This window comes from Bos mutus, chromosome 3, assembly GCF_027580195.1.
Source record: "Bos mutus isolate GX-2022 chromosome 3, NWIPB_WYAK_1.1, whole genome shotgun sequence".
Classification (NCBI taxonomy): domain Eukaryota; kingdom Metazoa; phylum Chordata; class Mammalia; order Artiodactyla; family Bovidae; genus Bos; species Bos mutus.
Genome location: NC_091619.1, coordinates 56,957,022 through 56,975,021, shown reverse-complemented (window position 1 = coordinate 56,975,021; position 18,000 = coordinate 56,957,022). Strand labels below are relative to the sequence as shown.

At 40.3% G+C, this 18,000-nt stretch overlaps 1 protein-coding gene across 5 annotated transcripts in view; it reads right to left on the bottom strand.

Annotated features, from left to right (window-relative positions):
* Positions 1 to 4,351: 4,351 nt before the first annotated feature.
* The window catches only part of MCOLN3 (mucolipin TRP cation channel 3), a 35,605-nt gene continuing 21,956 nt past the window's right edge, over positions 4,352 to 18,000 (bottom strand). For 3 of the 5 annotated variants that reach the window (XM_070367763.1, XM_070367762.1, XM_005888446.2), the window contains exons 7-13: positions 16,540 to 16,639; positions 13,426 to 13,538; positions 13,195 to 13,344; positions 9,825 to 9,926; positions 9,594 to 9,716; positions 8,268 to 8,474; positions 4,356 to 6,209 (exon numbers count right to left, since the gene is read on the bottom strand). In XM_070367763.1, the coding sequence (XP_070223864.1) occupies positions 6,075 to 6,209; positions 8,268 to 8,474; positions 9,594 to 9,716; positions 9,825 to 9,926; positions 13,195 to 13,344; positions 13,426 to 13,538; positions 16,540 to 16,639 (930 nt within the window). In that variant the 3' untranslated portion in view covers positions 4,356 to 6,074. Of the gene's footprint in view, positions 6,210 to 8,267; positions 8,475 to 9,593; positions 9,717 to 9,824; positions 9,927 to 13,194; positions 13,345 to 13,425; positions 13,539 to 16,539; positions 16,640 to 18,000 lie in introns of all 5 variants that reach the window. The other 2 variants (XM_005888447.3, XM_070367764.1) reach the window with 2 other exon arrangements.

Sequence of the window (18,000 nt, the reverse complement as noted above, 5' to 3'; positions counted from 1 at the left end):
TTCTTCCTTGATTTCTGCATTCTTTTGATTCTGACATCCGTCCTTTGACCATTTTAAAAGTCATTTGTATTTTGATGCGTTCAAGACCAGGGACACTTTCAACGAATGCCAAGCCCAGGGCTGAGCACTGAGGACCCCCAGATAAGACCACGTGCTGGTCTGCATCCACTGTTGCTCTGCCCTCCCAGAGCTTCTAAGGAGGACGCCTGTTGGAAACGGGACATGAATCTTGGAAAGGAGGGTCACGGTTACTTACCCAAATGCCACTTTCAGCTGAGGGTTATATTGCCTTGGAAGTCCCAACCGGCCAATAGCTTCTTTTCCAAGGGACCCTATTCCTATGAGCAGCAAAGTCTGAGAGGTCCAGGCTGTTCAAATTCGTGACTGTTTAAAAGGTCTTTGGGTTTACCTTGGGCAAAGAATATTCTGCCAATATGCATCTCCAGATAGAAGCAGTTGGAAGTATGTAATATATATAAAGGGTCTCTCTGGTGGCTCAGCCGTAAAGAATCTGCCTGCAGTGCAAGACAGGCAGGTTTGATCCCTGGATGGGGAAGATCCCCTGGAGAAGGAAATGGTAACCTACTCCAGTATTCTTGCCAGGAAATCCCATGGACAAGGAGCCTGGTGGACTACAGTCCATAGGGTTGCAGAGTCAGACACAACTGAAGCAACTGAACACATATAACATATATAAAAGGATACATAATTTACCCCCTTGTCCACAGAAAGAAAAGAACAGGACTCAAAAGTTGGGAGTTAAATTTTGTTTGAGGACTTTACTGAGGACAATAGTGCAGGAAACAGCCCATCAGATAGCTCTGAGGTGCTAAGGCATATGTGTATGCTCAGTCACTCAGTCGTGTCTGACTAACAGCGTGACCGAAAGCGGGGTGTGGCTGCTCACAGCTCAAAAGCCAATCAACAGGCCAGGATGATGGAGTTTGCTTTATTTCTGATGCCCTGTTGGGTGGGGAAGAGAACACCTGTCCAAAGGCCAGCTCCCCCTCCCCACATAATCAAGGGCAAGAGCTTTTCCAGAGTGAAAGGGGCTACCTGCAAAAGCAGTTCACTCAGCTCTGGCAGTCATCTTGAAATTGGTCATCAGTGGTCTGACCAACATCATCTTGATTGTTCTAGGTACAGTTAATCTTCAGTTCCAGGGTGGGTTTGTTTTCACTTTGAGGCCAGTTCTCGGAATTGTGGCAGCTTATGTCATGGACAGAGTCTGGTCATCATGGAGGTAACTTCTTCCTCCTGGTAGGAGTTTCAGTATCTATAAGAGAGCTCACAGGCTATGGCTCAGAATATTATCTATAGCCCTTGAGAAGGAACTAAAGGTCTCTGACTATGCTTAATGGCTACATTATTATTATTTGGGTCTCCTTAGGATCGTGCTTCATTTCAGTAGGAGGTAGGGGAAGAGCCAGAATGTGCATGAATTTTTTGCTGGGGTGGGTGAACATTCAAAGATCACTGCTAATCATAAAGAACAAACAAGTTAATGATCTTAGTGCTTTTATATGTATGAGAAGAATCTGGGGTCACTGACTTAGATATATATCTTAACTATCTAGATAAAACCAAGCCCAGAAAGCTATTTTTCATCATCTTGAATTCCCCTCAAGGTACACTGTCCATGGCTTGATCCTTGTAGAACTGAAATGGCAGGCAACACTGTTTCTTTACACCACTTTCAAAAGTCACTTTCAATAGGCCATTGGGCAAAAGCCCGAGTTTAGAGCCTTTCATTAGAGGTACCCACTGGGTATAGACAGACTTGGAAGATCCTGTTTGTGTGTTCACAGTCCCTGCAGGTGGGTGCAGCAGTGGTGTGGTTCCTTTTTCGAAGGAGAGGAGATGTTGCAGCACTGTCCTTGTGGGAAGGACGTGGACGCTGGTGTAAAGAGGCAGACTGTAGCTTGGTTGGAGAGTGTTGAAGGAAGTTTATGTTGTAAGAAATATTATATTTATACAGATATATATCTATATATATAATTTTTATGCTAAAGAATTTGCCAACAAAGGTCCATCTAGTCAAGGCTATGGTTTTCCTGTGGTCATGTATGGATGTGAGAGTTGGACTGTGAAGAAGGCTGAGCGCCGAAGAATTGATGCTTTTGAACTGTGGTGTTGGAGAAGACTCTTGAGAGTCCCTTGGACTGCAAGGAGATCCAACCAGTCCATTCTGAAGGAGATCAGCCCTGGGATCTCTCTGGAGGGAATGATGCTGAAGCTGAAACTCCAGTACTTTGGCCACCTCATGCGAAGAGTTGACTCATTGGAAAAGACCCTGATGCTGGGAGGGATTGGGGGCAGGAGAAGGGGATGACAGAGGATGAGATGGCTGGATGGTATCACTGACTCGATGGACGTGAGTCTGAGTGAACTCTGGGAGTTTGTGATGGACAGGGAGGCCTGGCATGCTGCAATTCATGGGGTTGCAAAGAGTCGGACATGACTGAGCGACTGAACTGAACTGAACTGAAAGAATTTTTAAGCCTTTTTAATTAAAAACAAAAGCCACTGTAGGCAGCCTGGATGGGAGGGGTTTGGGGGAGAATGGATATGTATATGTATGGCTGAGTCCCTTCGCTGTTCACCTGAAACTATCACTTGTTAATCGTCTATACCCCAAAACAAGGTAAAAAGATTTGTAACAAACAAAGCCACTATAAAGGGACAACCCTTCACTTCAAAATGTTAGGACTCCACTAGGAACCACAGTCCCTTTAGAAGGGGACCGTAAACTGGGATAACACTTTTTTATATCAGCAAATTGATATAAACAGACTCTGATTCAGTGGATCTGCCTGGAATAGGATTTGAGGGTTTGCATTTCTATCTAGAAGATGCTGCTGATACTGCTGGTCCACCCATCACTTTTTAAGTAGCAAGGTTCTAGGAAATGTTTAAACAGAGTGTTTGAGGGAATTGGGGATGGACAAGAGGCGGGCAGTGTGGGACTGAAGGATAGTTGGAGTCAGATGGCTGAGAGCTGTAAATATCACACATGTGAAGATATAAATTATTGTTTCTAAGTACCCAATCTTGACCATTCTAAACTAGTAAATTAATTCACAATTGGCATTGTTTTTCACTTTCAATAAGGCATTTTCCTTTCATGGATTGTACCTCTGATGTTATATTTAGAAAGTTGTTGCCAAACCCAAGGCCATCCAGATTTTTCTATTTTTTTTTTTTTTCAGGAATCTTACAGTTTTACATATACAACTATGATCCATTTTGAGTTAATTTTTGTGACAGATGTAAAGTCTATGTCAAGGTTCATTTTCTTGTATGTAAATATCCAGTTGTTCCATTTGCGAAAAATACTGTCTTTGCTCAACTGTATTGCCTTTGCTCCTTGTCAAAGATCGGTTGACTATATTGATGCGGATCTATTCCTGGGCTACAAGAAGAAATAGACAATCCAATAGGCCTACGTCTATTAAAGAAATTGAATCAATAATTAATAATCTTCTGAAGCAGAAAGCACCAATCCAGATGGGTTCACTGGTAAATTCTACCAAACATTTAAGGAAGAAATTATACCAGTTCTCTATAATCTCTTCCAGAAGATAGAAGCAGAGATCATACTTCCTAACTTATTCTATGAAGCTAGCATTACCCTGATAACAAAAAAAGATAAAGATGTTACAAACAAAAAAGCTACACACCAATCTCTCTCATGAACATAGATGCAAAATCCTCAACAAAAAAGATGAGCAAATTGAATACAACAATGAATAAAAATAATCAAAGACCACAACCAAGTGGGATTTATTCCAGGTATGCAAAGTTAGTTCAACATTCTAAACTCAAACTAATGTACTTCATCATATCAGTGAGCTCAAAAAAAAATAAAAATCACAATAATATCAATAGATGCCAATAATTCATTTGACAAAATCCAATACTCAATCATGAGTTTAAAAATTGTCGGCAAACTAGGACCAGAGAGAAATGGCTTCAATTGATTAAGGACACCTGTGAAAAATCTACAGCCCATATCCTACCTAATGGTGAGAAACTTAGAAGTTTTCCAGCTAAGATCATGGGGATGATTACTAAAAATTAGGCCTTGGAGTTTATCATGGATTCCTGACAATAAGAAAGCTTGGACAATCAGGAGAAAGATGTGAAGGTGCCAAGTCATTGGCTGTATTTCCACAGGAGGAACATAGTGACCTCAGGGCAAAGCAAAACCTCAGAGCAGTAAGTCAGCGGTCTCACATTTCCACTGAAATATTACTGCTAATCCAAAAACTTCTTAAGGGGTAAAAAGAAGTATCTGTCAGATAATGAATACAATCTCAAAACTCAATGCATTCCAGCAAATTCCAAAAATGACTGTGACACAAATATTACAATGAAGATTAAAAAAAAAATTCACCCAGAGATTAGATTTCTAGTTTTTTAAAGCCATGCTGCTGCTAAGTCACTTCAGTCATGTCCGACTCTGTGCGACCCCATAGATGGCAGCCCACCAGGCTCTGCCATCCCTGGGATTCTCCAGGCAAGAGCACTGGAGTGGGTTGCCATTTCCTTCTCCAATGCATGAAAGTGAAAAGTGAAAGTGAAGTCACTCAGTCGTGTCTGACTCTTCGCAACCCCATGGACTGAAGCCTACCACGCTCCTCCATCCATAGGATTTTCCAGGCAAGAGTACTGGAGTGGATTGCCATTGCCATAGGTACTACAAAATAGCTTATTATTGCAGAATCTCACATTTTGACACCTAGAGTCATTATTATGAATGTTATTGTGTTAAAACAATAAGATTCCAGTGTCTTGAGGTTACCTTCATTTAGCCCTTAAAATAAAAAATTAACAAATCAATTTCCTTGAAAAAAAAGAGCTTGCTTTCAGAAAACCTTTATTGTACATCACATCATTGAATTAATTTCTGTATGGATAAATAGCACACAAAACAAAGACTTACATTGTGAAAATCCCTGAAGCTTCTAATCAGCAGTCTGCAAGGAGTGGAGACTGGTTTTGTGTCTTTTTAAGGCATACATTTCCCATTTATTTTTAAATTTTGAACATAATTGTTTTCCAAAATATTTTTGATGTCAGTTATAGAACTTCTCCCCATGAAACTGCGATTAGTGACCCTGAAATGCTACTCTTTTCTGTGAGAATGAATGTGCCCCCAAGGGACCTGGTGCATCATGTACTTTTCACAAGGCTGTGCAAGTATCAATAAATCAATCCTTGTGGGATTGAATATGAATTTGGTATGCACTTTAATTTTCATAGATATATAGAATACTCTTTCAGCTTTGTCTTTTAATACTATAGGAAAGGAGAAAACCTATACATGAGTACCAAAAAATCTGATCTTCTCTAGAAATCAAAACAGTATCAAATAACAGTTGTCCTTCAGAACCAAATATGTGACTGTTAGCTGGTGATTTTTTTCTTTCTCATTCTTTTGAAAGTTAAAGTCACTCAGTCGTGTCCAACTCTTGCGAGCCCATGGACTATAGCCCACCAGGCTCCTCTGGTCCATGGAATTTTCCAGGCAAGAATACTAGACTGTGTTGCCATTTCTTACTCTAGGGCATCTTCCCCACCCAGGGATTGAACCTAGGTCTGCACTGCAGGCAGATTCTTTACCATCTGAGCCACCAATGATTACTGGATAGACAGCAACCATCCTGTCTCTCAGATGATCACTGAGAATGGTCCAGGCCAGGGTTAGTGACTTGGCTGACATCAGACCAAGCACTGTTTCTACTGATGACACAGTCAGCACAGTCAAAATAACTGGAAGCAAGAGTAAAGAACGGTATGGAAAACATATTCTAAAACTGGAAAAATAAACAGGAAAAGAATCCAACAGTTTCCCTCATCAAAGTGTTTTTTTTTTAAATAAACCTAGCACAAAGCTATAGACATTAAATATTGCTCTAAAAATATAAACACAGTTCTTGATGAATTATAGTCATCAATTTGCTCATAATAGTAGTCTTCAGACATACTACATCTGATATTAAAATACCTATTTTTATCTCCCAACTCATTTACGTAACATATTCTCTCCAGAGCACAGATTAGCCTAACAGCTACTTTTTACAACAGCAGAATATAGATACTGGATTGTCTTCTTCTAATCGGTACTTTCCAGAATTAGGCAGATCTTTGCACTCTGATATAAATATACGAAGTTCAGTCTCAGGAAAGCCATCTTGTTGGTACTGCTATACAGGAGAATTAAAAAAAAAAAGTTTTCATTAATAAGTCCCTTGAGAACAGCTTTATTTCAAATTCAGAGTGGATCATTTGGCTACAGGGGTGGGATGCATGCTAAGTCGCTTCAGTCATGTCCAACTCTGTGCGACTCTATGGTCAGGCTCCTCTGTCCATGGGATTCTCCATGGAATACTAGAGTGGATTATCATGCCCTCCTCCAGAGGATCATCCCAACCCAGGGATCGAACTTGCATCTCTTACATCTACCTGCATTGGCAGATAGGTTCTTTACCCCTAGTGCCACCTGGGAAACCCACAGGGGTGGGTTAGGTAGGGATTTTTCTAAAGGGATAGTTCACTCGCTTCCACGTATTTTCATGGCGATGGAGCCTCTTGAGCCACTCTTAGGTTTGCCTAAGGAAAAGTGGGTCTAAGATTCTGCAGTGCCCTCCTGGGCTCTCTTTCGTGGTCTGAGTCAACCTGAAATGGACATGTTGAATCTGAATCTGAGACCTCCTTCCAGGGAAAACCCAGCCTGCACAGCCTTTTGGAGTCTCTCTTCCAGACAGAGAGATTTATATAAGGGTCTAATATTTATTTCAGTTTGGGGATCTAAGATCCCAAGAATGGGCCCTGGGCCAGAAAGGATCAGAAAGGACTCGCCCATGTGACAAGTGCCCTGAGTCCACGGAAAGAGGTTAACATCTAAACTAAGAGTCATAGGCTTGTGTCAAGAGCTGTCCATTCACGTTACTCTTTGAGACCTCAGATATCATCACCCTTGAACATATAGCTTTCTACATGCAGAGGTGAAGGCAGTGAGCTTTTAGAGCACTGTGGGAAGGGATTTGGACAGGTACAACTACATTCTTTCCAGTCTCCTTGGTGACTCTAAGCAAGTCGGTCAAGTGAGCATTGAGGACAGTCAGTTCTTGACACCTGATTCAGTAAGAATGAAATCACAGCCCTAGTTGCCTAAACAAGGTATTTGTAATTACCAATATATAATCCATCAACTCTTGATTGTCTTTCTCTTTATCTATTCACATGGCATCATGTTTCATTACCCCTCTCATGTTCAGAAACAGAAGTCCCCAAATGCAAGGGTCTATGCCAATGTCTTATTGGCATAGACCCTTCCATTTCAGTCGACTGAAGCGACTTAGCAGCAGTAGCAGCAGCATGCCAATAATATATCTAACATGCTACTATTAACGTGTATGTGCAGGCCAAGCTGCTTCAGTCGTGTCCGACTCTTTGCAACCCTATGGACTGTAGCCCACCAGGCTCTTCCGTCCATGGGATTCTACAGGCAAGAATACTGGAGTGGATTGCCATTTCCTTCTCCAGGGGATGTTCCCAACCCAGGGATCGAACCCAAGTCTCCTACATCTCCTGCATTAGCAGATGGGTTCTTGAGCCACTAGCGCCATGTGGGAAGGTTATTAGAAATTTGAATACATATGGATATTTATTCTGCCTTTCCATATTTTAAAGGGCTCAAACTGACTTTTAAAATCCAGTGTGAATAATAGTATTAGTGATTGAGTCGGACACAACTGAGCGACTAAATGATAACATCTTTTCAAATCATGCTCCTAAATGTGGAACATATACATGGCGAGTTCTTGACCTATCAGTTCCTTGACTGTTCTGGAGACCAGGCCTCTGGGGTGATCCCAAGAAAGGAGGGCCTAGCAGAATGATGCATTCAGTTACAGCACACTTCAAATAAAGAGGTCAATTTTTCTTCATGAAAATTGGATTTTAAAAGCTCCCCACAAAATTTTGACCATCTGAAATGTCATGTTTCACTTACCCAATACCTAATGATCCTTACAATGCTAATAAAAGATTAGAAAGCTTGTTTGAAAACACAGTTACTCAAAGACAAAACTTTCAACATTCTAGAAATTCTGTTTCTTGGGATCTAAAATTGAAGTCCTTTTTCTCTACTCAGAAGAAATTACCATTCCATTGATCTCCTCCCCATTAGGTACTGTATTTTATTGACTCTCTACAAGTTCTAGGAAAATGTCACTCCTTGAGGTTCTTGATGAACCTACCTTAATTGTTTCATATGTATCAGTGATCAGTGCAATGAAAAGACTTAAAATCATGTATATAAAAAGGCTGATGAATGAGTAGAGGTAAATTCTGCTAAACAGCCAGACCAGGTAACTTTTTTGCTGCATTTTCGCAAATGTAGCAAACATATCATCTCCATTTATCAATGAGAAAAGACACTCAGAGACCATGTTCAGAGAACGGAACTGCAAAAAAAAAAAAAATATTCATTTTATTTCATGTTCCCTCCCATTGGAGACTTTGATCATGACTCCATGATAAAAATAGTGGAACTAGATATCCCAAGTTACCCTTTCAAACAAATACCCTCGGGTAACCACAGGCATTTTTTTTTTTTAAACAAGAGAAAATCAAACAAAAGTTTAATAACATGTACACAATGGAGACAACCAAGAAAAGTCATTGCTATAGACATTTGTTTTGTGATCTACATAGTATGTACATGCCCACTCTTTTTCTAGGAATAAGGAGCTCCTTCTTGATGTTCCTTTTCATCAGAGGAGCCTGAACTGAAGAAGAAAAACACTGAGGTACAGACCAGCTCTTCTGAGTCAAGCCTTTACCCTCTCCTTTACTTTTCTGTAGAAAGAGATCCTTGAAATGCTTCTGCAGAGCATTCAGGTCTCGAATACAAATGATCATGCTTCTGTTCTAAAGTTCATTCCATTTAAGATGATGGTATTATAGTCGAGACTATAACTCTAGTAAACAAAATTTTCAAATATTTCTACAAGTTTCTCCCTATACTACTTTTAAAAATAAAGTCACACTTCAATAAAAATTACCTAAATAGCCCATAAATATATATTGATGAATCAAACTGTCAAACCTGGCTTCACTGATGGTAAGAAGGACTTAACTATCTGACACACTCACAAAAGGAGCCGAGGCAACCAAGTGAATCAACCATCCTCTCAGGTTGGTCTTACCTTGTGTGTGTGCTCAGTCGCTTCAGTCGTGTCCAACTCTTTGCGACCCTATGGACTACAGCCTGCCAGGCTCCTCTGTCCATGGGATTCTCCAGGCAATAATACTGGAGTGGGTTGCCCTGCCCTCCTCCAGGGGATCTTCCCAACCCAGGGATTGAACCCATATCTTTTACATGTCTTGCATTGGTAGGTGGATTCTTTACCATTAGTGCCACCTGGTCTTACCTCACCAGTTTAAAAACATGGCAACAGACACAATACCTTCAATGTTTAAGGCTGAGTCACAAAGTAAAATGAGCTTATTTTAAAAGAATAACAAGTCACTGGTACTACCCTGAGAGCTTAATAGCAATAGAGAAAATTGTTTACCAGTACCTTATCATGATAAGGCCCCAGCACAATCCATCCACAGAAGCAATAGCCTAAATAAATCATGGCTGCACAGCAGCAGAACCTGATGACATTGGGCAGTGCCGCCTGGAGGGTGAGAATGAGGAGCTGGGAAAGTAAACGAGGTCATTAGAATCCCTTTGTCCTTCAAACAAAGCAGTGCAGTAACTTTGAAAGAGAAATACCAACAGCTTGGAGATCTGTGGAATTCCTTACATTGTATTTCTGAAAAAAACCAAAGTACCGGATAACTCCAAGCCACACAAGCATGGTAGAGGTTCCAAGAAGTATGCTACAGACATCATAACTTGTTAGACTCTAAAACACAGTGGAAAAAAATTATCAGTTATATAGCAGAAATTCATTGGGGCAAAAATTATTTATTGAGTAGCAAAGAGTTGGGCACCATTCTAGGTGCCAAGGACAAAGTAGTGAAGAGACAAAATTCCCTGCCCTCATGAGGTTTACATTCTAGTGGGTGTAGAGAGAGATGATAGAAGTTAATTAGCGAAACCCTTCATACATGGACTGATGGTAAGTGGTGAGGAGAAAATTCAGGGGAGGGGACAAAGGATGGCTGTGCACTGCATTTCAAAAGGGTAACCAGGGAAGGTCTCACTGAAAAGGTGGCATTTGAGCAAAGACATGAAGGGAGTGAAGGAGCAAACCAAGCAAGAATCTAGGGTAAGAGCTTTCCAGGCAGAGGGACCAGTATCAGCAGAGGCCCAAAAGCAGGAGGGCATCTGGCAAGATAGTGGGTCTGGCTAGAGAACGATAGGGGAGAGTAAGGAGTCACCGAGGTGAGGGAGCAGGTAGTTTAGAGTTTCACAAATATAATTTAACAACTTTGCCTTTTACTCTGAATAGATGGTGGAGACTGAGAGCTCTGAACAGGAGTCCTGTAATCCAATGTTGGCTCTATGGTTGAGAGCAGACTGTGGAAGAGAGAGATGGCTACTGCAATACTGCAGATGAGAGCTGATGGTGCTTTGGACCAGGCTGGGAATAGTGGAGGTGATGAGGTGATTTCTGAAGGTAGACAAATAGGATTTTCTCTTGGATGAGATACGGAGGAGAGGGAATTAGTAAAAAAAGAGGAGTCAAGGATGAATCTATGTTTTTTTTCCTTGAACAACTGAAAAGAGCTGCCATTAACTGAAATTTGAAAGGCCACAGAGAAGTGAGTTTTGACTATGGAGGAGGAGTTGTTTTATTGTTCAGTCGCTCAGTCATGTCCAACTCTTTGCAACCCCATGGACTGCAGCACGCCAGGCTTCCCTGTCCATCACCAACTCCCGGAGTTTGCGCCAACTCATGTCCATTGAGACAATGATTGTTTTAGGTATGTGAAATTTGTGAAGCTGAGTAGACATTCAAGTGAAGATGTGGAAGAAACAGTTGGATATTTGACACTGGAGTTCAGGGAATAATTCCGAACTAGAGAAACAGATTTGAAAATCATTGAAAAATAGGTACTCTTTAAGGCAATAAGACAGGACAAGATCACAAAACAAAGGCAGAAAAACGAGGTGTTTAAGCATGGTGCTTTGCAGCTCTGTTACTTAAATAGCTTGGTGAAGTCAGAGGGAACAGCAAAGGGAAGTGAAGACCAGCCATGATTCAAGAGAAAGATTAGGTAAGTGACAGCCAGTGAAAAAACTCATCAACAAAGAAAGTGCTTGCAGTGTTAAAAAGCTGCTAATGGGTCAAAATGAGGATAAATAACTGAATATTAGACACAGCAACAGTTACAGGTCATTGGAAAATACACTTTCCGTGCAGCCTGATTAGAACAGATACAAAATAGAACTGGATGAACAGAGTCAGAAACAGTATTAAATACTCTTTTGAGGTCTTTTGCTATGTAAAGGAGAGCAGAGAAATGGGGAAGTAGCTGGAGAGAGAACAGGTTGAGATTTTGTCTATTTAGAAAGGAAAAAAAATAAAAAATACATGCTCATGGAAATGCCATGGCAGAGAACAGGAAATTAAGGATGCATAAGAAACAGAGTAAGAATAGCTGAAGCCGTGCTCTGGAACAAGCAAGTCGGGACAGCATCTGATAGGCCCGTGGAGGAGTTGGCCCTGGATAGTAACCTAAATATTATATCCACAGTAAGAGAAAATGCCAAGTGTATGGCCATTGATGCTGATGGGTAAATAAATGAAGTGGGAAACTGTAGATTTCAATTCTGTTTATTATTTGTGAAACAGAGTGAGGTCATCAGCTGAAACAAAGGATGGAAAAGAGGTATTAAAAGTTTCAAGCGCGAAAAAATATGAAATGATCAGCTAGAAGGCAGGGGGAATGCATGGTCTAGAAAAATGTAGAAAGACTGTTGGACACCCTTAAGGGCTCACTGAAGTTAATGGTAGGTGGGATTAGTAAAAATGAAGATTTGCTGCAAATCTCCCCCTACTTCTCTTGATTTGTTCCCTAAAGTTAAATATCTATTTCAATGACATATATTACCCTGGCATATGGTGACAGATGCTCCATGGCTTCTAAACTCACTCTCTCTTTCTGAGGTACATGCGCGGGCTGTCTCCTCAGCTCCCCTGCAGTCAGATGTGACTAAATTTTCTCCAGCAGGACTGTACAGAATGAAGGCTGCCATTCTGAGCCAAGGCATAAGACTGTAAGAGACCTACTACCTACCATACCAGGTTTTCCCTTCCATGGGCTGCAACCTGTTCATGAGACAATCCAGCATCAATCATGCAGTCTGGGTGAGCCTTCAATGGTCATCAGAGAAAAAGATGGGAGAAACTTAGATTCCTGAATGACTGTGTGGAGCTGAGTGACTTGCCAGGCTGGAAAACCCACCCTGACAATTACACGAGGGAGAAATAAGCTCTTATCATATCTGAGCTATTGCATTTGAGATCTCTGTCCAGGAATCTGAACCAAAACAGGCTCCCCATGTGGTTCATACTCATCCTTAATTACAGTCAAGGACAGAAAAACATAAATCTGAACAAGATTAGTTTGAACAGTATTTCTTTTTTTTTTTTTTTTTTGCTTTGGGGGAGGGTTGACATACAAGCTGGATTAGTCCTAACTTAAAATGGAAAACTTTGTCGTACATCAATGGTAACAGTAAGAAAATGGGAATATTCTCAATTTGAATGGACAAAGGAAAAACTGCAAGGACTCGAACAATAGTACTTCGGCCTCACTCCCTATCTCCTGCCCACAGTCCAACTCTTTCTGTTGAAGATTCTGGCATTCCTTCTAAGAACAACAAAAACAATCTTTTACCTTAGTTATCTTGGTGTGTGTATGACTTTCAGTGTGTGTACAAATTCATAGGCCCCAACCCCAGAGTTCACATTCAGTAGGTCTAACGTGGGGTATTTTATCAGATACCCAAATGACCCTGATTCAGAGGACTTAAATCACACCTTGAAAAACAGCCTAAAATATTTCCTGACTAGATTCTTACAAATTACTGTTATTTCAGGTTTACTCAATATAATGTTTAAAAACAATCTTGTACTCTGTGAATCCTTACATTTTGGAAAAACAAATGACAGTTAAGGCAAATCTGATACTAACAATGACATAAATAGGAAAAAATTTTACCTTAGCGTGAATTTCCATTTTCAGAATTGATCCAATGATGGTCAATATGTCACTAATAATAATCATAATATACCATCCGTTGACAAATTCCATTCGATCAGAAACAGAAACTTCCTTCTTATAATGGAGGAGGAAAAAATTGACAAATTCCTTTAGGAAAAAGAGGGGAGGCATGGTGAATTTCTGTCAATCAAAATGACCAGTGCATTGCTAGAAAGCAGTGACTCCCACCTGCTGAAGCTGAAGTCCTCTCACCACAGATCGAACACACAGGATTAACGAAGCCAAGCATGTCAGAATAACGAAGACATCAAAGATCATCATGTAATGAGTATTCTTCTGAACTGGAGGAAAGAAGGTTACCTGCTTATGTACTGGAACATCAATGTGGTGACATTTACTTCTACTTCTTTTTTTCCCCATTTTTAGCCTCATTTATTTTAACAGCTGCATTGCGTTATTTCAGTACAGATGTACAATACTTGATTTGTAAGGACGTTCAGGCTGTCATCTGGTTTCACTACTACAGTCCATTCTCCAGGTCCTCTTTGTGCACAGGTTCAAGAGATTCTTTAGGTGGATGAATATCCAAAGATGGAATCGTTGGGTTAAAGCATATGCATCTTTCTAAAAATAGATCTAAGAAATTGCTCTGCAAAAATATCATGCCAGTTTACATATCTACACACATCACACATCTTCTTCATCACTGGACATCAGTATTCATGAATTTGTACCAATAAAAGGAGCAAATGATGTGAAGTGCCATTTTTATCATGTACCAAACAGCTGTTGAATGTATTCAAGTACCGTATCTTCCCCTTCCAACTTTTTTGTGTGTTTTAATGCCTAAGAAAAATACGTCTCATTACTTTCCTAGACTTTCTGCTGGCTAGTCTTGCTTGTTATTTTCCCATATTTCTTCAGGACCAAAATGTCAAATTCCAATAACAATCTTACTGTTAATTTTTGGGGGGAATCATGCTGAATTTATAGATTAATCTAGGGAGAATTGACATGTTCATGTTAAATCATTTCACAAAAAACATAATGTGTCAAATCTTTTTTTTTCCATCCTTCAGAAACATTTTCAAGTTTTATATAGATCCTTCTTCATACTCATGCTTAGAATAATTTTAAAAATTCAAGTATTCTTTCCACAAAGATAACAAACAGAAAAAGCTTTGATACAGATTCTTCTGTTAGTATTTAAAGAAGGTTAAAAGTCCTCAAAATCATGTACCAAAGATCTTTAACTATCACCTGTCATCTTTTGTTCTAATACAGTTAGGGTTCCCGCATATCTTACTTAAACATGCTTATCTAGGTATAAAATACTCATTAAGCATCAGGTGTGTTTTCACGTGCTGAGAATACAATGGTGAACAAGACAGATAGAGTCCCTGACCTTGTGGAACTTCTACTCCAGTGAGATAAGAGAAAAAAGTAAACAAGTAAATGAACAGAATACTTCCTGATAGGAGTACGTGATAGGAAGAAAGTAAATCCAAATAGCTACTAAGTCATAGTTTCAGACATTTTTGAAGATTTAACTCCTTTGCACCTCACAGTAACCCCACGAGGTAGGTGTGATCATCCCCACTTTGCAGGCGAGAAAACTGAAGCCCAGAGGGGTCACACAACTTGCCTAAGATTCCATGGCCAGAAAAGTGCAGAGTCAGTGTTCAAACCTTTGCAGTTTGTCTCCAACATCCGTCACTCTGTCAGTGGTTCTTGGCATCTCTTCGGAACTTTTAGAAATGAACATCCTCCTGCCTTACCCTAGCCCTAGTAAATCAGAAACTGCTTTCCTAAGCTCTCCAGGTAACACTAAAATATGAGCACCACTGCTGAGGGAGCTTTGGGAGAGGGAATGGGGAGAAGAAAGGTTTGTTCCTACGGCACAGTGAAGGAAGGCCTCACCAGAGGCGATGGCTTTTAGCTGAGACTTGAATGACAAAGCAGAGCCACCCACACAGGAATTCTGGGAATCAGTCCTCCCAGCAGAAGCACAGCTAGGTGAAGAGCAGAGGGTGGCCGTCACATACTCTCTTACAGAGCTTTTCTTACTTAACAAGTTGGGCTGCTCTCTGCTGATGGAAAGAACTCAAGACTATACTGTAATGAAGCAACCCAAAATTTTGTCACGAGGCATCTAAATGATATATGAAGGACTAAATCTACTTCAGAAAAACTTAAAATCCAAGAAACAAACATTTGAGAGAAAGCTTATGTCCCAGGCACCTTCATATGCTCTCATTTTCCCTGTTCCCAAGTACGTGAAGTATTAAGATGTTTACAGATGACAAAACAGGCTTGCGTTTCAAATAAACAATTTTGTGATTGAAATTTTATAATTGAAGTTTGTGAGTCCAGATCTTCATATATTTGAAGTTACCTATTAGTGAAAAGAATACTAAAATGAAGACATTTTACTTCATTTATTCATGCTATCTCATTACTATTTCTGAACTTTGTGAATCCATTAGTAGGGAACCCTAAAGTAATTATTATCCAAGTATGGTCTGAATAAGGACTCACTGCACATTCCTGGGTCTCACCGCCAGACCTACTGACTGTCTAGTGTGAAGCTGGGAAAACTGCATCTTAGCAGGTACTTGGAATGGTGCTTCTGCTTACTAGAATCCAAGATCCTCTGACCTAATCATTAAAGTCAAGCACAACACACCACTACAAGGAACTAGGGAATGAGATCAATTCTTTCCAGTAGGTTTCGTCTAGTTCAGCTCCAAAATTCTCAGTGATACTCAGTTTATACTTGAGTTTGTGTCCATATTTCTAGGACTGTACTCTGTCCTTATGTCATCTACTTTTTGACCTGGATAGAAGATAATTATAATGTGTTGGATATTTCAGGGTCAAATCCTACCTGAATTCTCCCTGGATATATGACCAAAGAAACCAAAATTCACTTCTGAGCCTTAGTTTCTTTATCTGTAAAAATAGGGATGCTACCTATCTCAAAGATATTTTAAAACTCTGAAGTAAGGAAAGTGTAGCTCAAAGTACTTATGCAATAAACACTCGATAAATACTGGTTTGAGTAGATGTAAATTTTTTGTTGTTGTTGGGGGAATTATAAGCACTTTTTTTTAGTAAGGCCTAGCCAGTGAAGGCTCATGGAAAAGGCAAGAAAAACCATTTAAATTACTAATAACTTATGAATTACATGAATGGAACATTAGATAACTAAAATGAATTAGGGACTTGGACATGATCCAATTCTTTCATTTGATGTTCCACATATCCTTGGGATGAGTAATTTAACAACCATTTAATATTATTTAATAACCATTTTGAAAACTAGTAAAATTCATTACTTACTTGATCCAGATACATGCCAGTCTTTACATTCTCTGATAGAGATATCATTATCTAAACTTATCTTAATTCTTCCACTGTGGGCTTTGTTGTCAAAAGTTATCTGTGAAGAACAGGAAAAGGGTCAAAAACATACCTACTACTTTTAAAGCCAAGATGCCGCTATGCATTAATTAGGAAACAATTCTCCCAAAGTTACAGGAAACCCAGACCCTCAACTCTCACCTGATGCTAACTCCGTTCAACCTCAGGAAGTTCCCTTTATTTCTCTGTGAGCTGAGAAAGTTGAGTGAGATCTTCCATAAAGAATGTTTAGTCTCTAAAAATCCTAAGTTTCTAGGATAGTATTCAAGCCCTGATCTGCCTCTTGAGAAATTTGTATGCAGGTCAGGAAGCAACAGTTAGAACTGGACATGGAACAACAGACTGGTTCCAAATAGGAAAAGGAGTTCGTCAAGGCTGTATATTGTCACCCTGTTTATTTAACTTATATGCAGAGTACATCATGAGAAACGCTGGACTGGAAGAAACACAAACTGGAATCAAGATTGCCGGGAGAGATATCAATCACCTCAGATATGCAGATGACACCACCCTTATGGCAGAAAGTGAAGAGGAACTCAAAAGCCTCTTGATGAAAGTGAAAGTGGAGAGTGAAAAAGTTGGCTGAAAGCTCAACATTCAGAAAACGAAGATCATGGCATCCGGTCCCATCACTTCATGGGAAATAGATGGGGAAACAGTGGAAACAGTGTCAGACTTTATTTTTCTGGGCTCCAAAATCACTGCAGATGGTGACTGCAGCCATGAAATTCAAAGACGCTTACTCCTTGGAAGGAAAGTTATGACCAACCTAGATAGCATATTCAAAAGCAGAGACGTTACTTTGCCAACAAAGGTTCGTCTAGTCAAGCCTATGGTTTTTCCTGTGGTCATGTATGGATGTGAGAGTTGGACTGTGAAGAAGGCTGAGGGCCGAAGAATTGATGCTTTTGAACTGTGGTGTTGGAGAAGACTCTTGAGAGTCCCTTGGACTGCAAGGAGATCCAACCAGTCCATTCTAAAGGAGATCAGCCCTGGGATTTCTTTGGAAGGAATGATGCTAAAGCTGAAACTCCAGTACTTTGGCCACCTCATGTGAAGAGTTGACTCATTGGAAAAGACTCTGATGCTGGGAGGGATTGGGGGCAGGAGGAGAAGGGGACGACAGAGGATGAGATGGTTGGATGGCATCACTGACTCGATGGACGTGAGTCTGAGTGAACTCCGGGAGTTGGTGATGGACAGGGAGGCCTGGCGTGCTGCGATTCATGGGGTCAACACGACTGAGCGACTGATCTGATCTGATTCAAGCCCTGAACCACTTGTAAAACAAGAGAACTTCCCCCTCCTCTCACTCTAAGCACCTCTAGATGTCCTCCTGAGCAAGTACAAGCACATTTTCCCCCTTCTTCCAGCAGAGCC